Raw genomic sequence first — 22,518 nt, 5'->3', positions numbered from 1 at the left:
CCAGTTGTACAGCGCAGACTTGATGTTGTAGCGGCGAAGGTTTTCCAAAGTCCGCTTGCCTCGAGTGTCACGTCCTTCCCTGCGCTCGTCCTCGTCCTCGAGAACCACCATCACCTCGTCCAGGAACTTCCGACGGTACAGGCGCTTTGTTGCCACGATCACTCCTTGGTCCATTGGTTGAATGAGAGCAGTCGTATTAGGTGGCAGAAACATGCACCTAATACGGCCATTCTCAGCAACCAAGTCCTTGTCGCACGGGTGGGCAGGTGCATTGTCGAGGAGAAGGAGAGCCTTTACCTGGTCGCGAGGAATTCCCAGTGTCTTCGTCTGGTAATGTATGACCTCCTTGACGAAGTGATGGTGAAACCAGTCTTTGAAAATCACAGCTGTGAACCATGCTTTCAAAGAATGGTACCATACGACAGGAAGGACATCCATCACCCCACGAAGGCACCGAGGCTGCTTTGCACGGCCAACAATAACGGGCTTAAGCCGGTGCATGCCGTTAGCATTGGCACAACACAAAGCAGATATCCGTTCCTTAGAAAGCTTGCGGCCAGGTACACGCTTCTCCGTCTCATCGGCGAGAGTGTTCGTTGGCACCGAGCGATAGAATAGGCCAGTTTCGTCAGCGTTATAGACTTGACCGAGAGTGAGGCCCTCCCTGTCGATCAAGCCTTTCACCTTGTGCCGAAACTCGTCCACTCCATCCTCGTTAGCGTCCAATGCTTCGCCATGTGCTTTACGGTTAGTAAGGCCATGTCGCAACTTGAACGCGAAGAGCCAACCCTCGGATGCCTTGAAGTCTAGGGCGTCGTGAAGCCTTGCAAACTTCTCAGCAGCAGCCTTCAGCTCCGTTCCACGTACCATCACACCAGCTGCACGTTGCTGTCGATACCAAATCAACGTGGAGCGGTCGATCTCTGCATACTTGGGAGTAAACATAACCTTCCTCTCCACGTTGCGTTTGCTTCTCGACGAGAAGTCAGCCGTGTACTGCATGAGCTTGTCTCGGGAACGCTTGATATCAAACAAAGTCGACCGGGCCAGGTTGAACTCGCGGAGAATGCGAGAGGAAGACCAACCCGCATCAACCTTCTCCAATATCTCCCGTTTCTTCTCCAGAGTCAACACCACTCTCTTCCTTTTCTCAGGAGGCGGGGCCATCATCACACACACTAAGAGTAGGGCAGAGAGCAGCAGGAGGCCTTGCAGCAAGTACGGCACCACCACAAAAGCGAGCACGTGGGCAGCCATTACGAAGAGCGCAGGTCCAGTCGCGGTGAGAGACAGGCGGGAAGTGGGGAGGATGCAGCGGCGCTCTATCGGACGTCGGAGGAATGACGAACCAAAACAATGCTCTCACGCGGCACGCGCGGCAAGTTCAAATTACGGACGGCAAAAAATCGGTTTTTTTTCCAATTTTTTTGGATTTTCGGACCATTTTGGGAATGTTTGATCCCAGGACGATAAGGTTCGGTTAGTGGGGATGTTCGGTTATTGGGCGTCCGGATATTAGAGTGATTACTGTATATATATATATATATATATATGAAGAGAGCATTGGATGTGAGAGGGATGTTTGTAGAGCAAGGAAGAGTGGCTGTGCGTGATAGAAATGAATGGAGATAAATTGTGAATGAATAAATGACGATGCAGCCTTGGGGGGTTATTCTCCAACATTTGTCTGATCAGCTGATCAGGCAGATGCGGGTAAAGGGATGGGTCTATTATGATGTGGCAGGTGTAAACCAGCTCTGCTGTAGGGCCTTGCTGTGGATGTCACTGATTGCACGGCGCAATTGTCCCTCGTGCGGTGTGGTGCGGTGAGGAATTGTCCCTTCCTCCCCTTGGGGCTAAGATGCGAATGACCGTGTTAGAGTGGATGAGTAAGTGTCGACCTGTCTCGGCTACCCCACTTTCCTTGGGGGAAGCAGCCTGGGTATATATATATATATATATATATACCACATTGAGTACACCGCTTCCCGTCCGATCAGCAAAGTTAAGCAACGTTGGGTCTGGTTAGTACTTGGATGGGTGACCGCCTGGGAACACCAGATGCTGTTGGCATCCCTACGTGTCAAGTGGGGTTGGTGGAGGATTAGTGCCCCTCCCTGTAAAACAATTAACTCTAAGCCGTTGGCCACCCCATTTGGGATACATGGCGTCTGGCAATGAATGATGAATGAATGAGTATATATATATATATATATATATATATATATATATATATGTGTGTGTGTGTGTGTGTGTGTGTCTGCCCTAGTCAAAATGACCTGAGTAGGTTATTCCTTGGGGATTAGGAGCCATTCCTCACCTCACCTGTCTTCACTCCCTACATCCACCCCTCCCCTTCTTTCTCTCTCTCTCTCTCTCTCTGTCTATTTGCCTCTCTCATATACAGTATATATATATATATATATATATATATATATATATATATATATATATATAGATAGAGAGAGAGAGAGATAGATAGAGATAGATAGAGAGACAGATATAAATAGATAGATAAATCGATCACACTTTGCACTGACATTATCATTCACCCTACAGAACCTCAGGGAGAGAGAGAGAGAGAGAGAGAGAGAGAGAGAGAGAGAGAGAGGGAGAGAGAGGCATATAGACATGAGGGAAGGTGTTAAGAGAAAGTAACAGGAGACAGAAGAAAGGAGGAAATCAGATACTGGAACATATAGACAGACAGACCGAGTAGATGAGGAAGAGAGAGAAGAAAGGAGAAAAGCAAATGTTGAGAGGCAGAGTGTATGCTGACGCCGCTTAAAAACTGGCTACATTTGTCTACCCGCGAATTGCAGTTATCTTTAAATGTGTTAAAATGCTTTATTTATTTTATACTAACATGCTTTATTTATTTTATAATAATTATACTGTATCAGTAAACGTATACTTTGCATTGACGTTATTATTCACCTTAAAGAACCTTTGAGAGAGAGAGAGAGAGAGAGAGTACTGAGTGACTCAGGGATGAGGGAGGGATGAGATTAACTGGATGGGAGGTGGGAGGGTGGGGGAAAGGAGTCGTGAACGAAGACTGAAGGACAGGCTGGGGGAAATGAGAAAATTTGACATTTGCCTCGCCTCATCTGTCCAGGTTTCTCTGTCCATGACTGTACCTCTTTTATTACCCCATCCATGTACAGATTGAACAACCATAGAGACATGACACATCCCTGTTTCAAACCAACTTTCAAAGAGAAAAATTCACTTAGATCACCATCCACATGCACTGCAGCCTTCGCACCATCGTACATACTCTTCACAGCATTCAACAACTTCCCATCTACTCCATATATTCTTAACACTTTCCACAATCCTTGTCTATCCACCCTGTCATATGCTTTCTCCAAATCCATGAAAGCCGCATACAACTCCTTTCCCTTCTCTAGAAACTTTTCCACTAAAGATCTAAGAATGAATATCTGATCTACACAACCTCTACCCTTCCTAAAGCCTCCCTGTTCTTCTCTAACTAATTTCTCTGTTCTTTCTCTAACTCTGTCAATAAGTATCCTACCATACACTTTTCCTATTATACTAAGAAGACAAATGCCCCTATGATTACCACACACTTCTTTTTCCCCTTTTCCTTTGTACAAGGGAATAATTATACCTAACTTCCAATCCTCCGGGACTCTACCTTCCTCCCAGGCCAATCTGCACATCTTCCACATCCATTCTACTACTATCTCTCCCCCATGCTTCAGCATTTCACCACACACTCCATCAATTCCTGGGGCTTTCCCCAATTTAACTTTCTTCATTGCTTCCACAACTTCTATCCTACTGCTTTCTTCCTGTCTTCTCACCTCCCTCCTTCTCCCAGCCATTCCCCAGCCACTTATACTCGCATTACTTCCATCCTCTATGTTCAACAATTCCTTAAAGTGTTCTGTCCATCTGCTCACTTTATATATAATTCTGAATTTTGCTTTAAATGCTCTAAAGTAAACTACAGTTGACAAATTACTTATATGGAATACTTGTCTTTTTCAATGGGAGATATTAGCTTAGAAACTAAAATTCTGTACGTGTCTCTGTGTGTTTACCATAGCCAAACCTAGAAAAAGGATTTCGATGAAACTTGGCAGAATGGTCACAACTTGGTCTCAGATGGGTGTTTAATTTCAGGTTTACTGAAATTTTCTAAAGGGGTGTTCTGACCTCAATAGATCCTGTTGATTTTACATTATGTGGAATGTTATCAGGGATTTTCACGGACTTCCTTGCTCCTGCATCAACACAAATTGTTGGTTGGCAAAGCAAAGCACAGTCTGGAAGTGGCTCTCATTTGGGCAAGTGCTGAGAGACCCAAGAAGGCTACAAAGCAATTGTAAGTATCTGTATCTTCAAGCTGGTGTATACTGTGCATGTACAGACATTCAGCCTTGGGATATCTTCTTAATTTTAGTCTGCCTGATGTCCAGCTATTTTTTCTTAGCTTAAGTAAAATGTCTCCAGGCTTATTATGGTTTAAATACTGTACTGTACTAGTAATAATTTGGGTGCAACACATGACCAGATGCATGAAAAGACAACTTGTTGACGAGTCTCTTGAGTATGTTGAAGAGTTTTGTTGCTAGGGAGACATGTTATGTGCTGGAGGTGAGGTTTGAACTAGCTCTGTGGCTAGGGTAAGGAGTGGCTGGAAGAAGTTCAGCGAGCTGCTCCCTCTCCTGACAATGGGAGGACCCTCCCTCCATGCTACTGGATCTTTGTATGTGGCATGCATTAGGAGTGTAATGCTGTATGGTTGTGAGACCTTGGGAGAAGAGGAAGAGGATATTCATAGGCTCAAATGTACAGAAATGACAATGATTAGGTGAATGTGTAGTGTGTCCTTGAATGCATGGCCTGGGGAGACAAGTTTACAATAGAAGAGTTGACAGAAAGGATGGGACTGGAGTGTAATGGTGTTGTGATGAGAAGGGGTTGATTGAGATAGTTAAGGAATGTGGAGAGGATGGGGGATGACAACTGGGTGCAGAAAGTGAGAAGTGTAAACGTTGGGGGTTAGGCTGCAAGAGGAAGACCGAAAAAGACCTCAGGCGAGGTCATAAAGTGTGACCTAAGGGATAACTGACTGAATGGTGAGGCTGCCAGATACAGAGCAGCATGGAGAGCTGCCATTGGGTGACCATGGCCGATGCATGCAAGAATGTTGGAGACTTTATAAACTAAATAAGACGATGCCTGTACTACTCACCCATTCTGTATGGCAGCACGGGGATCCTTGCTGGACTTGACTCCAATCATCATTAAGGCCATCACAAAGAAGAACAGGGACATGGCAAAGCAGAGACGGTACACAGCCAGATAACCCACAACCTGCAGAGACAAACATTATTATCTTTATTTCAGAGGCCTAATTCACCTTTCCGCAACACTGATTAACCAATCTGTTGCAACCAACACAGTTGGGTATTATGGACAACACCAGAAAATTTTATTTAACTGAGGGAAATCCTAGCAGTCAGAGAATTAAACTTTAAGGAATGTTAACTCACTGTGTGCCAGCCAAATTGAGACCCTCATGGAGTCGTGGTGCCAGCCTATTTTCATTTTTTTTTTTTTCTTTTTTTTTAAAGATAGGTTGGGAATGATGAGTGAGCATGGAAAACAACCATAAAAATACTCACAGAAGCCTAAAACATCAATTTTGAGGTTAATTCATTCTTGGCAGTTGGCTGAAATGTTCGGTCTGCCTGTGACACCCAATGAGCTGATGTAGGAGACTGGTGTTTTCTTCTTGGGTAATTATCCCAAATGACCCAAGGACACTCTAGGAAGGTACACTGATGATGTGGGAACTGTCCCCATGCATAATGATGTATGGGGGCACATTACAACACGTGAGTGAGTGGCATTTACTGGGTAAATGTTCGTAATTTTGGATTTAGTATTTTACACATAAAAAAGTGTTTGCATAGTCTTTATCAGCATCAACTGGTGAATCACTTTCATCAACAATGGGGTCCATCAGGAGATTGTCAATCTCATGTTGGGAAAGACCATGGTGCAACATGAAGCTCACTCACTCACAGTCAAAGTAAGACTGAGGAGATTGTTAACCATACAGCCTGGGGGAGGCATGGGTGAGTCATAGCATCAGTACCAGCCCTACAGATGTGCAGGACTATGCTTACCAAAAAGCTCCCATCAAATCTGAATTTTCAATTTTTGGCAAATTTTACAATTGTAGATCGTATATTTACGGCTGTGGCAATTTGTGTACACACATTGCAAACTCTATACTTACGGCTGTGGTATACGGCAGGTTAATGCTGTACTGGACTTATCACAATGCAAAGTTACTAAAGAGAAACACTGGTATATCTCATCAATTATAAAATGCCTTAAACCAACTGAACTGTTGCATATAGGTAACACTAAAATGCTAACCTATAGGTAACAATAAACTCACCTCAGAACAGTCAATCTTTACACTGTTGGGATCAAACACAGATGTACTTTTTCCATCTCCCTCTCCACTGCTACAGAAGGGTACCTGAAATGAAAGTGTTATATCAGTCTATTAAAATGACGATACTAACAATTCAAGTGCAGCATGAACCCTCAAGTTCTTCACTACAATGACAATTTTCTGTTTTGTGACACTCACCAACACTGAGCAAGAAACAGCACACCAATTCTCCATCAGGCAGACAAACCTAAGTACCGTACTGAACCAACACCTATGATCCAAATTCTTAATACAGTAATCCCCGTACTATCCGGACGCCCACTTTCCGAACATCCTACTTACCGGACATTGTGGGCCTGGACCTAAGGAACCCAAAAATGGCCAAAAAACGAAAAAAATCCCCCCAAAATCCAATTTTTTTCCCACCCGTTATTTGAAATTGCCTCGTGGCGCCGAACATCTGTTTATACCACAGCCCCTTCACCCTTTCCTTCCTTCCCTCTCCCCCCTCCCCTGTCAGGGTTGCCATTTGGTATTTTTCATTACCAAATGTGGGCCAATTTGGTAATGAAAAATTCGTATGGTAATGAATCAGAATAAAGCATTACCAAACGGCTTTTTCACATGTAGGAGGATACACAGGAAGGAGATGGTGGATTGTTTGCTCTCTCTGATTAATCTGCTAGCCTACATAGCGTGAAAATAATCAACATGCTGTTAATTATAAGGAGAGTGATTACATGTATTTCTACTTGTATACATAATTAGTGATGAATAAATGCTAGCTTTACGAATTTGGTAATGAAGTTAAATTTGGTAATGAAAAATGAGGAGTTTGGTAACGTGGCTGTTGCGATCTGGCAACTCGTGTTTCCCTGTCACCAACAGTTACTGCCTAACTTCGATTGCAAGTAGATGCTTATCGCAATGGATGCCAAACGTGCTCGTTTTCTGTGAATAAACTGCAATACCTCACCACTAGACCGCACAGGAATTTACAGTGTTGTGCAGTGTTAAGAAATTAGAATTTTGAGAGCAAAGGATTAACTGTGGAGTGCAAATTAGCAGTTGAAACTGGCCTGGTGCAGTTAAGAACAATGTGCAGTGTTAAACAATTATAACTCACAGTGCAAAGAATAAAGTGCAGTACAACACTGGATTACTGTACGTGCTTCAAGAACATATTCACCACTGCCAAAGCCTTAGAGAAGGCAGCCACAGACATGCTGTAAGTACTCTGGCTGAGGTACAGTCACTTCTAATTCCTCATTCGTTGGTTCCTTTTCATTTACTTCATGCTCTATGTCCATTACTGGTGTGAATAGGGTCTTAAATAGGTTTAAATAGGTGCTATGCATGTCCGGTACGGAGTTATTTAGGTGGCTTTCAAAGTTAGGCTGGGTTAGGGTCCTTAAGTACAAGTCCAGGAGGCTGGAGCCCACTATCCGGACATGCCTTTGGCTCTATTATGTTGGATAGTAGAGGGATTACTGTACAGTAATTCCCTAAATATTACACTGGATGTCCCCTACCTCCTTTATTCTCTACCTTTTTCTCCATGACCTACCCATCTATCCACCCATACTTTTTTTAACAGTTTCACTTATGGGGACAGTCACCATCCACTTAAACAATGTAGTGCTGCTCTCAGGTGAATGTCCTTTCCTCTCTTCCTTCCCTCTTTCCTTCCTTCCCATCTCTCCTCTTCCTTCTGTCTACAGGTGACTATACACTGAGTTACAAGCCAAATGGTTTCCTGTACACCTGGAAACCATTTACTACACTGGGTGGTAACTGTACAACCAAATTATAGCACCTGGTGGTTTAGTGGGGCATTATGGTGCTCCAGCTGGATTTAGCCTGTGTAGGTTTATACCCAAGGGATGGTAATGTAATGTCACTCAGGGATGAGTGAAGCTGGTCACTCTCATCTTAAATCTCAGGACCAATTGCCTAGCCCCAAGCTCCTTTGTTCCTCATGAGGCAACAAAGGATTAGATGGTGTATGTTCACTTATGTCTGCAACTTAGCAACAGCCAACAAGGAACCTTCAAATGATGGCACTGTGCACCCTGTACTGAGCAGATGTGGTGTCCACCCAGGAGCCAAACCTCATATTTCCATCCACCTAACTGTGGCAAGACACTGACCCGACCTTGGCAAGAGGTTGTCTACCCCAAGGGGGTGCCAGATCCCTATATGATACATGCACTATATTGTACCTGTAAGATGGTCCAACAGCTGCTTACCTGTGGCTGACAGGTCTGCACAGCCAGACAATGCTGGGGTTAAGCAACAACAACTCAGCAACAGCTTCAATTTCAATACTCACTCTCAAGGAAATCATTTCCAACATTAGTGTACAGTACTTACTAGAACGCTGGTTTACACGAAACAGAATCATTGCTTCAACAATATTAAACCTCAGAGCCACTGTCACACCACAGAGATATAAAATTCAAACGCACACTCAAGTCGCTCCCTTTACCCGATCAATTTACTCACCTTAAGGCATCCCATGATTCTTAGAATTACTTTGGATGCACACAATCTTTTCTCAACACTCAAGCATCAATGATGAGGCCTCCCTTACATCTATTTCAGAGAAAACACTCACATGCACCACCACCAGACAGCACAAAAAGTCAGGAACTGTCTCTGAATATATCATCTCACCATCCACTCACTCAATGTAGTGCTGCTCTTAGGTGGCTGCCCTTTCCTCTCTTCCTGCCCTCTTTCCTTCCTTCCTATTTCATTCTTTCTTTTTCCTTCTGTCTACGGGTGACTCTACACTCAGTGACAAGCCAAATGGTTTTGTGTACACCCGGAAACCATTTGCTATGCTGGGTGGAAACCATATGTACAGTATATACAAACTATGGCGCCTGGTGGTTTATTGGGCAATTAAGGTGCTCCAACCAGACTGAGCCTGTGTAGATTCACATCCAAAGGGTGGTTGGGGTTTGTTGCTCACGTAATGCCACTCACGGATGAGTGAGGCTGGTCACTCTCATCTTTAATGTCGGGACCAACTTGCCTAGCCCCGGGCTCCTACGTTCCTCATGGGGCAACACTGATCAGATGATGATGACAACATGTGAGCCAAGCTTCCCTATCACAAAAAAAAAATATAAATAAAGTAAAAAGGTCTGCATAGTCAGCAAGTACAAATAATCCTAATCAAAAAATAAAGGCACGTCAAATCAAGACCATATGAAACAAAGTCACACTGATCACCATTTGTTACAATATAATCACCTGTAGGTTGCATCACATCAAATGAGTGAAAAGTGGATCATCATATCTACTTCAGCGGTATTAGAAATGCAACAGGCAAGAAAACCAATATTATTCTAGGAACTGTCTGAAAGTGAGAATAAGTAAGAGTAAAGTGGCATAATGTGTGTGTTAAGCAGAAAAAGTGACCATATGATGTGCTTGTGAACTGAAACATTTTTTACTGGCGAATAAGACAGGAAAGTGTGAGAAGTAAGTGGAATGAAGAATGGAAAGGGAATGAAAGTTGTGACATGAAATAGGGCTGGGCAAGAACAGGTTCCAGAACTGGTTCTTACGGTTCCAAAGAGGTTACCTCAGAACCGGTTCCCATGTTCAGAACTGGTTCCCAAAGAGTGGTTCTGCCAGCCACGTAAGAAACAAACGGTTGCGAGTACAGACTAACGACTCAGTCAGACTGGCGCCGGGGTGGAGGATGGACAGTGCGAGCGTCCTCCCGGCTCCCGGTCACTTAGCACCAGCTTGGCCTGTAGTTCATACGGTCCCACAGCGTATTCGGAGTGGTGGCTCAATCAGTAGAGAGGTGGCCTGTAGTCTTAACGGACCCTGGTTCAAATCCCGCTGGGGCAGGGAACAGTTTAAGGATTTGAATTTCATAAAAATCAGACTTTACCAATCTACAAGAAGACCCACCGACATGTCGTAAAAATACCCCCGCTAATACCAGTACACTAGTCCTGTATGAGACAGCCCTAGCATGTATTCAATATGGACGGTGGGTGTTAGCTCCGAAGTGGTGACATGTAGAGATGTGTGGTACGTAGGAGGACTACTGGGCCTTGAAAGCGGGCTGTGAAGCCTATGGCCAGAGTCGGACACACATAAAAAAAAAAAAAAAAAAAAAAAAAAAAAAAAAAAAAGACAGCTATACCTCCAGTCATCAGCCAGTCCTCTCATTATCATTTTCATTGGTAGTGACTAGGTGATGATGCAGTTATACTATTAGTACTAAATACAAAATACATGCTAAATATTTTTCAGGAAGAATCTCTCCCTCTCTCTCTCTCTCTCTCTCTGATTGTAAAAAAAAAAAAAAAAGATTGTTCTTTATTCAACTGAATTTGAATACTTGGAATAAAGCAGTTCACTTTCAAGTTTATTGCCACGATATCCTAGGATTATTTATATATATAATATAACAATGATGTTATATTCTAAATACAGTATTTAATGCAGTTACATAATGTCACATGCAACCTTATGCCTTTCCCACCAGGGCCACCAATACAGCGACTGGCTTCACGGCCCGTAGAAGGTGGGATGGGGAGGGAGGAAAGAACCAATTCTGTAATCGATTCTAGCGAATCCTCCACCTCTGAGAATCGATTCCATCGAGTCCAGATATAGCGAGTCTTCCCCAGCCCTAGTCAATATACTTCAAAGTCACCGTCAGTTACTCATGGGAACCGGTTCCGGAACCAGTTCCAGCGGTTCTTTCGGCAGTGAGAATCGGAACCGTCGGTTCCAATTTTAACGGTTCTTGCCCAGCCCTAACATGAATGTCTAACAGAATATAACTACGTAAAGCAGATGCAAAAGGACTGTATGAGGTGCAATAGTGCATTATTAATGCATGGTTGTGAACTAAGGTATGGCATGAGTATGAGAGGTCTTCAGTTACAGCAGCAGCAACCCCCTGCTAAGGTAGGCCATGGTACACCTGATGTTTTCTATGGACTGGATTTTAAAGCAAGTTTCAAAATCTTGAAATTACTCCCCAACAATTGCTGCAAGCTGCTAGGCAATATAATTTGTTACAATGTGGTGTCTCAGGCTGGACTCTGATTCTGTTTACTTGTAGCCAAGTATTTACTGCCTTAAAAGTGATCTCTGAGCAGCTTGTTGAAAAGTCTATAGCAACAATTTTCCCTCATGGTAAAGTGGAATGATCACATGGTTTATGATAGCCACTGCAGACTGGATGGAATAAAAAATATAGCTATTTAACCAAACAATACAACATCATCATCATCTAATCCTGTGTTACCCCCATGAGGAATGTCAGACCCCGGGGCTAGGCAAATTAGTCCTGACATTTAAGTGACCAGCCTCACTCATCACTAAGTGGCAATATGTGAGCAATAAACCCCAAACAACCCTTGGATATGGAAAACTGCATATGCTCAATCTGACTGGAGCACCCTGATCACCCACTAAACCACCCGGCGCCACAATTTGGTTATATGGTTACCACCCGATGTCGTAAATTGTTTTCTGGTGTATAGGAAACCATCTTGCTTGTCAATCAGTAAAGAGTCACCCATAGGCAGAAAGAAGAGGAAAGAAAGAAGGAAAAAAAAAGACAGAAGAGGGAGTGTAGAGTCAAGTTTCAGCAAAACGAAAAGGAAAGAATGAAGAATGACAGAGGAAGGAAGGAATGGAGAAAGGACAGTCACCCAAGAGCAGCACCACATCGAGAGAGTGGGTGGTGAGTGCCCCACCTACCACTAAAAATATACGGATGTTAACTGACCAAAGGGTACAAGAGACAGTGCTTAGATGGCTACAAAGAGAGAATAGTTACGACTAGGATGTGGTGGTGGTGGATGTGGTCTTTGACCTATCTAGATGTGAACCCAGTAGACTGCAGGCTAAAGTTTCCATTCTACAGTCCATCCTTTCCCTTTCATGAGATACAAGGGATTTAACTGACATCTGCATAACTAAGCAGTGAGGCAGTCTGGTTACAGGGGTTACAACACAGGAAGACATCCTTTCCCACACCTAGCAGCATCGTAAAACGGTTATACAATAGCTATACCAATATGAGTGATTATGACGGTAGGAGGAATCACACAGTAAAGATGGCTTACATTTTACCATGCGAACAAATGAGTGATTTATGAATTATGAGGATGCAAAAGAAATGGCATGTCTCAAATCAACTGGCTACAGCATGTACAATGCTGCAAATGACAAAGGCTACACGTTTTCTAACTTGGTAGCTGACAGCTCAATTTTACTCTGTAAGTGCTGCAAGAGCAACTTAATCATGTGCAGCACTTTGATACAGACAGTTTTGCCAATGGGGCCAATAATTCAACAAACTGAATGTTAATAGATGGATGTATGGCCAATGGGAAATTCGATGAGATTCTCATGTTTTTGTGCTTCCCTGTTCCCATTTCTGGATCCTAAGCATTCCATTAATGATACTGATAAAACAGAATTATGATTATCATGAAGAGGAATCAACCAATACGGACTTTATCACAATAAATAAAAGATAAACACACACACGCACAAACAAACACACACAAATAACCTCCGGTACATACAGTACTGTATTCATACAGAAAGCCCACATCCTTGCATCCATTCCTTCCAGGTTGGCCCTACCTTCTGCAGTGAGCTTTGAAGTCCAGGTGAGAGCATGATGCAGGCCACAATGGTGCCAAGAAGCATCATGATTGCATACATGATGCGAGAAGAGGTGGAGTTCTTGCAAGAAGGACATGCTGAGCAGCAAAGGCTGCATGCTGCTGACCCACAGCAACATGCCAGCTGGAAGATTAGAAGAGGGTTAGTGTAGAGTACTGGTATACCCCAGTTTAACGATGCGATTGGTTAAGTAAAAACCCATCGTTAGGTGGGGTATCCTATCTCGGGGAAGATTTAACATGTATAGGGATGGGTTTTTGAGTCGGGTTTCCCCCCCAACCAAGTCCTAAACTCACCCAAATGAGTCCAAAAACAAGTTTAAAGCCAATCTAAGTGTCCTAACAGCTGTAAACGAAGCTAACCCGAGCCTAACACCTGTAAATAACTCACTAAAACCAACAAATAAAACTGAAAATCGTCAAATATAAGTAGAAAAAATCAAGCTTAGTAAACTGTACCCCAAAATGACAATGTTCACTCCATCTATGGCTAAGAGACATTAATCTAAGTATAAAAACTTATAAATGAACCTAAACACATAATTTAAGTCTAAAATATCATCAAAATTGGTTTTAAAAAATCAAAACCCATCATAAAACTGAGATTTGGCCATCATTAAGCAAGGTATGGTGGTATTTCTACGCCCATCGTTAAGCCTGGGTATCGCATCTAGGGGTATCGTATATCAAGGTATACCTGTACTCAAATATCAAACAACTACACAGATGGTACATATTACATATACAGTAAACTTTCATTAATCCATCAGTCCATCAAGCAGCAGGTCCCAATATCCATCACAGAAAATGGGGCTGAATTTTAAAATTCCACAGGAGGCCCAAAAATCGAAATATGTGCCATTCTTCAAGAGTCCCACTACCAAAACAATTCAGTGCAATGCGTCTCACCACTAAAACACTGCCAGGAGTCTCATTACTAATTCATTGAATTTGATGTGGCCAAACTTTGCAAGTTCCTTTCTAATTTGTTATCTGCAAGTCCCTATCTTTCTCTTTCAGGTTGTGAATTAAATACACTCACTGTATGTGCATCCCTCCTCCTAAATACTGTACATTTCATACTCTATTTTTTTCCCATGTATCTCCTCCCAAAATGGATAACATGTTGGTCCCTCTCTCCCCTATGGCCGCTGGTCCACATACACTCTCCAGAACTGCAATGCCATTTGGCTGCTGTCCTTATAATGGAGTTTGTTGTGTTTTTTGTCATCCTTGTTCTTCTGCATGCCATACTGGCCTCATGCCTTCTGCTGGAATGCATCACTATGGCACCTCCACCTGCCATGCGCCCCAAGAAGGTCCACTTTCTTGAAAAGATGAGGGAGATTACCGTAAAAATGGTCAAGGGATGGACAGAGAATCTTCTAGTTGAGTTTTTTGGTATCCCTCGTATGGTTGACCCCGCAGGACATCAAGAGGGCACAAGAACAAATCTTGCAGTATAGGACTGAATATGGGCAGACATTCCAATGTCGTGCATGGAAAATGATGGTCAAGCCTAATCACCAGGATTTAGACCACACAATGTTGAAGTGCTAATGCCAGCAATGGAGTTGTGTCTCAAGTGACAACAAACAAGTACCAAAATGCTGCAGAACTAAATTTCAATTACCAGTATACCAGATGATAAAATCTTTAATTTTTTATTTATTCCATCCTTCAGTGCTCTGATGGAATAAGGTAAAATACCACCGATATCATACATCCTTATGCAGACCACTAACCTTTAGACTTCTGGCATTTCATATTTAGTTTTACTTGTCACTGGGGCCAGATCAGCTCAGCATTGTAGCGCTCACACTTCACAACCATATGGTTGGCAGTTTGAACCCGCACCAGGGTAGCCTATTTCTGGTGAGACAAGTAGGGCTCTCTCCAAGGATCTCTTGTCCAGCAGAGCTATATGGTCTGCTGGTCCTAACTCAAGATATTGAAGAAAAAAAAAAAAAAAAAAATCATGTCACTTGTCTGCTTTTACAGTACAACAGGACATCAAATATCCAACATGCTTGGAGAGACACTATTCCCAAGCTGGTGATTTAGTACAACAAAAGATGGATATGGGGGAGGTGGTGGCTCAATCGGTAGAGAGGTGGCCTGTAGTACTAACGGACCCAGGTTCGAATCCCGGCTGGGGCAGGGAACAGTTTAAAGATTTGATTTTCATTCAGTCAGGCTTTACTGATCTACCAGAAGATCCGCCGACATGTCGTAAAAATATCCCGCTAATACCAATACACCAGTCCTGTATGAGACAGCCCTAGCATGTATTCAATATGGACGGTGGGTGTTAGCGCCGAAGTGGTGACATGTAGAGGTGTATGGTATGTAGGAGGACTGCTGGGCCTTGATAGCAGGCTGTGAAGCCTATGCCCAGAGTCAGACACATACAAAAAAAAAAAAAAAAAAAAAAAAAATGCTGGTATGATCAATATCCACATTATCTCAGGCTTCTGTATCTCTGTCTCACAGGTTTACATTTGGAGAGCAAACTTCTGTCCCTTTGTTTTTCAATTTCTACACTTCTTTCACAGTGCCAAACTTTACTTAAAAGTGAACTTCCTCAACTTGAAGTCAAAAATTACAAGTCTGTGCTATGACACAAATTCTTCATTAGTCAGCGCCTTCATCAATGCCACTGTTGTGCCAAAGGACATGATTTTGCCAAAGGACATGATTTTGCCAAAGGACATAAAATTTTCTTACCTGTTACAACCCGGGAATGCATATTAAAGCATCAGTTAACTCTAACGTACAATTAAAACATGAAGAACATTAAATTCTTATGAAATTTACAATTTTCTTAACAGGTTTTATAAAGGTCCTCTATAATGGATACGGTATGTGATCAGTCATGTCAATTTCTATTGTGGGGATACCTGGACAATAACATCACTGAACATAATTGCCTATCTTGCCTACATCAACATGACACTGCTACACACTTGTGCATCTTCACCAAAGAGCTGAGCAGGACTCACTTTGGTACACTGGCAACTCAAATTTTCAGGACCCTGCAAGTCTTAGGAGCCTCACTTTTTCTAGACCCAACCAAATGCCCTACCATATACTTCCACAACTATATAATCAGCTTCCTTGCCCTTCAAACAAGAGCATAATCTATCTGGCTTACATGAATAAAATCATCTGACATCTGTAAGAACACAATACTGTACAGTATTAGAGTTGTTCCTAACATGAGAAAGTTAATGGTGATTATTAACTCCCGGCTCCTAAACTCCATCTCAAACAAAATTGATATGTTCTATAATAAAACATAATACTATAGCCATTCTGACCCTAAGATGGCAAACATTTTGAGTGTTACTTCACCAATAATACATCATACCCTTCCAAAATTGGGATATAACAGACTTAACTCCTTCCATTTGGTGGCCACTTGCATCTTATTCCTGCTGCTTCAAGACCATTTACCTAGGACTAAAAAAATATATACAGTATACAGTACGTAAGGACAGAACTTGCCTTCATTAATCCTTTCAATGCTAGAAATCATAGCGAAGTTGAATACAACCATCTGGAAACAGCATGAATAAAAGAAGGTGTCACTGGGTTAAATCCCCTGTATAACAAACAGTATCTCCTTTACTGAATAAAACTGCCTGGAGATAAAAAATTATTTTCAAAAATTTTTATTCTATTCCTTTCAATGCAGGCCACATTAGGCAAGAAGAATGCTTTTTATTTTTTTAACCCATTCACTGCATCCGTGTTTGTTTACATGTACATCCTGCGTGCAGTAGTTTTCAAATATTTAGAAGAAAATAATTAGAAAAAAAAAATAGTCAAAGGATAGCGAAAAAAATCCGAGTTCAATGGTATATAACACAATATAGCAAACAAAAAAAATTACCTCGGGAACAGGTCCGTGAAGTAATAAAATATTGAACGATGTGCTATGGTTGCACTGTGTCATCAGTATCAATCTTGCAATCAGATAAGGTGTCAACCAGCATCTGAACCATCACTGTCATCATCTTACAATGTATCACTATCATCACTACACTCATCCAGAGAATTCATCCAATATTTGCTTGGGCTACTGCTAGCGGCACCATGGAGAAGATTTCATACCATTATATACCTTTGGCATTTTGTAGGTAACTGAGCTGAGCTCTGCTCCTCGTAAAAATGCATAATCTATGTATGGCAATATTCTATAAGGTGCCATGAGTTGCTAGCTGATTTATTTTATGCCATTTCTGACAGCAGAATTTTTGAAAGCAGGAAATCATTTATGATATAGCCGCAGTTAGAGCCATTTGGACCCAGATATCATATATGATACAGCCGCAGTCAATGGGTTAAGTTAGGTTGACTGCGTTTGTACCTACACATACTTCCTGTCTATCTTAACTTTCAACTTGCTATAGCAAAACTGGCTCAGATTTCTACTTTCTCCAATGTCCTTACTTTCATACCTCAAGAGGTTCATTCAGATTACAACGCTTCACACTTCCGTTACAGAAAGTTAAGTACCGATATTTGATATCCTGGGGGGGGGGCGGGGAGAAGACTAGAATGCCCAGTTTTTATCATTTTTTCATCTTCATACTATGAGGAAAATAGAAAAGGTTAAAAAATCACTAACATTTACTGGGCTGACTCCAAAAATTTATGCCATCAACAGAGGATTTTCTTCAGTTCGTTGGAATTTCCTTGTAACAAGCCAAATAAGTATGTTCCCCATCCCTTCACTAATTCAATTAAAATTAATTGGGTGGTAGAATGGAACAAAAAAACAAAATACATCACTGAAGTGGCATATGCAGGTGAATTCCAATACTGTACAGTCTTATAAAAAAAATAAAATGACACAATAATGTACAGCAAGCAAACATTTTCAAACTGAACCTTTCTTCAGTGTCCTATTATTAAACACTGACACTGTGACAACTTTACTTAGATTAGGGTTGAAATATGTCCAGGCTAGGTTCCAAGACTACCAAGTAATTCTGAAGTTATCCCTGAGGTTACACACTATGACCTTATCCCATGTCTTTTTCGGTCTGCCTCTTGCAACCTGCCTCCAACACTGACACTTCTCACTGTCTGCACCCAACTGTCATACCCCATCCTCTCCACATACCCAAACCATCCAAATCTACCTCTCCTCATCACAACACCAATACACTCCAGTCCCATCCTTCCTCTTAAACTAATCCATCACAAACCTAGTCCTCCCAAGCCTTGCAGTCAAGGATGCACTTCACATCCACTTAATCACTGTCACTTCCTTATGTTGGAACCTACAAATATCCTCTTTCTTTACTGCCCATGTCTCACCACCATACAGCATTACATTCCTAACACATGCCACATACAAAGATCCCTTAACTACCTCTTGCTTTACTGCCCAGCTCTCACTAACATACAGCATTACACTCCTAACATGTCACACACAAAGATCCCTTAACTGTTTTGGTGAATTTAGCCCATGATATGGGTATGCAAATAAACTTGGTGTCAAATTAGGCTAAGCTCATCACTGTATACTGTATGCAAGATTAAGTTAATTTTGAGGTATAAAGTATCAAGGGGCCATGTTCAGTCTCAGTTGTGTTAACCATCCTGCACGCCACAATAAACCTACATAAATTGTCTTGAGAAAAGTAAATATTAACACTGTATTTGAAGGTAAGCTACTCTGAAACTCTTCGACCAAAGTGCTAAGCCCTGCATATATATGGTTGGTTAACTGCACATCTCACTTTGAATAAAAAATACGGTACTGACTGAAAGCACCAACCTGATGATCTGTTTCTTCTTCCCTCCCCCTGCCTAAAAATCAAATAGTTCTGTACATACCAGATACTGAAAACACCATTCTGCCAAAACAAATGGTTGTATGCTGAAAATAACACTTACTTAATATTATGTGATTATGGCTGCTACCGGTAATGATCAATAATTACAAATATAACATCAGACTGTTACTTAATACAGTGGGGCAGTGTCTAGTGATGATCAACACCATAAGCAGATTATGTCGATCAATGAATTAGATTACAATGTCCAAAGACATTCTGCAGGACTGCAAGGTGATTTTGAGGTACCTATGGTACTCAAATGCCAAACATTTTATAACTAAATAGTCTGTATATGTTGTTCAATCACCTCAAAATACACTTTAAAAGATGGATTCTGACGTCTGATGATACTGTCTAGCACCGCAAAGGATTTTCAGGCCTTTACACAGTTATCTCTATGCAGACTGATTGGGAATGAGTTAAGGAATGGACTACTTAACTTGGCAGAAATTACTCTATCATGGGTGTTCATATAACCTTTATTAACCCCTCTAGTACAAGTTGGGCTTTTCCCAAGTTGAAAAAAATTGTTTAGAAGTATGAACAAAATATAGGATGGGTCACTGAACTGTACAGGGTTATTGGAAATGATTACAGATGATGGCAAATTATGAAATGGTACAACAAGATGAGTGATGCAGCAATTCAAGCTCTATCTATCTATCTATAGACCAATGCCCTAATCCCACAAAGGGTGGCCACACACAAAACACCTCCAAATCGCTGTCACCAACCATTTGACTGCCCTCCCCCCTCCCAGTCTTTCATTTATGCAACAGGTCAGCTCTGGAACTGTCTCCCTCTGTCTGTATTTCCTGCTGCCTATGATCTCCAGTCTTTCAAACGCAGTGTGTCCAGGCATCTCAAAATTATCGGATCTTGAATTTGGCTCTCTATTGTATTTTGTTTTTCTCTTGGAGGGAACTGTTACTGCGGGCTCATGGCCTTTGGTTCCTTCTTCCTCGCATAAAAAAAAAAAAAAAAAAAAAATCCCTCCACCTCATCCTCAGTCTCCCCCTCCTTCTTCCTCCCTCCACTTCACCTAGCCATACACACTCTTGGTCAGTCTTTCATTCTCCATTCTCTCCACATGTCCAAACCACCTCAGTGTATTTCTCCAAATTCTCTCTGTCACATCCACATCCGCCCCACAACATTCTTTCATTTCATTTGTCAACCTGTCCCTCCATGTCACTCCACATGAACCTCTCAGGTAACTCATTTCCACTGCTCTCACTCTTGACTTGTTCCCCTCTTGCAAGGCTCACGTCTCACTTCCATACGTCGGGGTAGGGATCACAATACTATTATGCAGTGACTTCTTGACTTCCAAAGGTAGCTGTCTTCTTCTATACTCATGTTCTTAAGAAAAATAATTTTAATAACTGGTACATCACAGGTGATATAACTATTTTTTTTTTCAATACTGAAGAGAACAAACAAGAAATAGTTATTTTGCAATATTAATGAAAGCCTCCTGAATGCACCAGACTGAGGGTTTGCTGCTCATCCCACCAACAGGACACGTCAGTACATCACACTCAACGTAAACTACTGTATTTAAAAACCATAAATAGCAGTGGAAGCCCAACTGGAGTTCTTTTAAACCTAACTGATGGGCTTTGACACTCACAATCCCGAATAATCATAAACTAACAGCATGCAAACATCAAGCACTTGGCAAAACTCGCACCAAAACGGGACCACGTGTTAAGGGCAATCGGTAATAATGGCGTATTTGGTAATTATCACACAACCAGGGGATGGTAAAGGCAGGCGGGATCATAAAGTAAATCTTTATATACCATACATCAGACAAGAGATATCCATTACGATCCAGGTTCACAAAATAGCGCTCTGCGATTAAACTGAAACACTTCATATTCCAAAAAATCTTAGATATACACTGTAAACAGTATGGAGTACATTGGTACTGGAACCCTATATCTACAAACATAAAAAAAAATAATAATAAAAAAAATTAATTCTTTACCAAACAGGTGCAGAGTCCCATATTTTCATTTGAAGTGACTCTTTCATAGGATATTTGTTATTTTTCCTGGACTACCACAGCTAATGGGCATTTTTATAACTCTGGAAGCTATAAATGAGGATTTAGAATGCCTAAGTATTCCACTGACACCTACCAGTAAAAGCCATAACTAACATTCCTAATGAATGTCTTTACATTTCAAAGCTGGCTGTCAAATGCAAGTTGGGTTACGTTTGATTAACTCATCAAGTATCCCATAACTTTGACAGTTATCTTTCCTCTGCCTACATTTGAGTATGTTTAGTACACTGATGTATCCTGTCGTGGGCGGTTGGTAGACAACTCAGCCAGTTAGAGAGATCGTTAGTAAACACAACCGCAAACCACTTGGCCACTTCCTTAAATTCCCCAAAATGTTTTTTTTTTTTTTTTCTAATCACTTGTTGAAGACAAAATTCAACAGTTAACTGTGTCGCATGTATACCAAAATTCCTTACCTTGAGATTGTGCGTGTATTATAATAACGATGGAATTAAGAAAAAAAAAAAAACAATATATATGCTAATCTATAAAAAAATAACAAAAGATCCTGTCAATACTTCATTCTGCCAGGAAACCTGGATATATTTGTCATTGTTTTAAGAGAAAATTTGGTAAAAGCTGTGCTAGTTTCTCCCACTGGTATGTCACTGCATATGCCAGCACGCCTGTAACACTGGTAACGTCTGATAAATGGCCTGTCAAATGTTTGCAGGAAATTTTAACTAAAAAATGGAACTTCCTGGGCTGCATTTCACGTTCATTTGCGTATCAGCTTTATTGCGCAAATGTTAACTATTGCACAGCATTAAATTCTGCAATAACTACTGCATTTTCCCAATAACTAATCTCCCAGTTCATGGAAATTTTACAAAATCTTGAGGCTGACAAGCAGTAAATGTCTGCTACTAACAATCAATTACAAAGGTGATGTGGTGTCAGCTGACATAGGGCTTCTCTTCCTGGAAGCCTTGAAAACAAAACTGATATTTTTTCATTGCAGCTACTTCAGTGAAAGCTGTTATTTACCTGAGCTGCGCTGCACACACCCAGAACAGCTCCCATTGTGGCAAGCTTCCACTATCTACGTTCGTTTTGTTAAAAAACCGATATGTACTGGAGCAACGCAGATCCCAACCAACACGGACACTCTTTGTTGCCACTGTGACGTCACGCAACGACCACGATTGCCAACCTACTTCCGATTTTTTTTTCTTTCTGCCTATTAACCAATGGGACCGAAGCCCCTAGTTATTAAGGCAAATATATATACTAATATACGGTAAAGGTACTCTTTACTTGAAGCAGTAGAAGGATGTTACCAAATCAATTTACATTCCTCCAGTTCGTTTTCTGTATATTTCTTTTTTTGGGGTGGTAAATTACGTTTTCTTTATAAAAAAAAAATCCACTTTTTTTATCATCACATTCCTTAAGCCGTACCAACGGCTTGTTGAAGGTGTAATAGAAGAATCTTACTCAGCGTTAAGGTAGGTTAGATTAGGT

General features: G+C 41.5%; 1 protein-coding gene and 1 pseudogene across 4 annotated transcripts in view; one reads left to right on the top strand and one right to left on the bottom strand.

Moving 5' to 3' along the window:
- Serinc (serine incorporator TMS1) overlaps nt 1-22,168 on the bottom strand; it is a 116,254-nt gene extending 94,086 nt beyond the window's left edge. For all 4 annotated transcript variants that reach the window (XM_080268153.1, XM_080268156.1, XM_080268154.1 and 1 more), the window contains exons 1-4: nt 22,042-22,168; nt 13,088-13,252; nt 6,449-6,532; nt 5,231-5,352 (exon numbers count right to left, since the gene is read on the bottom strand). In XM_080268153.1, coding sequence (XP_080124279.1) covers nt 5,231-5,352; nt 6,449-6,532; nt 13,088-13,252; nt 22,042-22,077 — 407 coding nt within the window. In that variant the 5' untranslated portion in view covers nt 22,078-22,168. The remainder of the gene's footprint in view (nt 1-5,230; nt 5,353-6,448; nt 6,533-13,087; nt 13,253-22,041) is intronic.
- On the top strand, nt 1,955-2,073 carry LOC145394260 (5S ribosomal RNA; annotated as a pseudogene).
- Nucleotides 22,169-22,518: the final 350 nt, after the last annotated feature.

Source organism: Coenobita brevimanus, chromosome 26, assembly GCF_032717465.1.
Source record: "Coenobita brevimanus isolate Jiangsu-jjx chromosome 26, ASM3271746v2, whole genome shotgun sequence".
Classification (NCBI taxonomy): Eukaryota; Metazoa; Arthropoda; class Malacostraca; order Decapoda; family Coenobitidae; genus Coenobita; species Coenobita brevimanus.
This window is presented reverse-complemented; position numbering and strand designations above follow the sequence as displayed.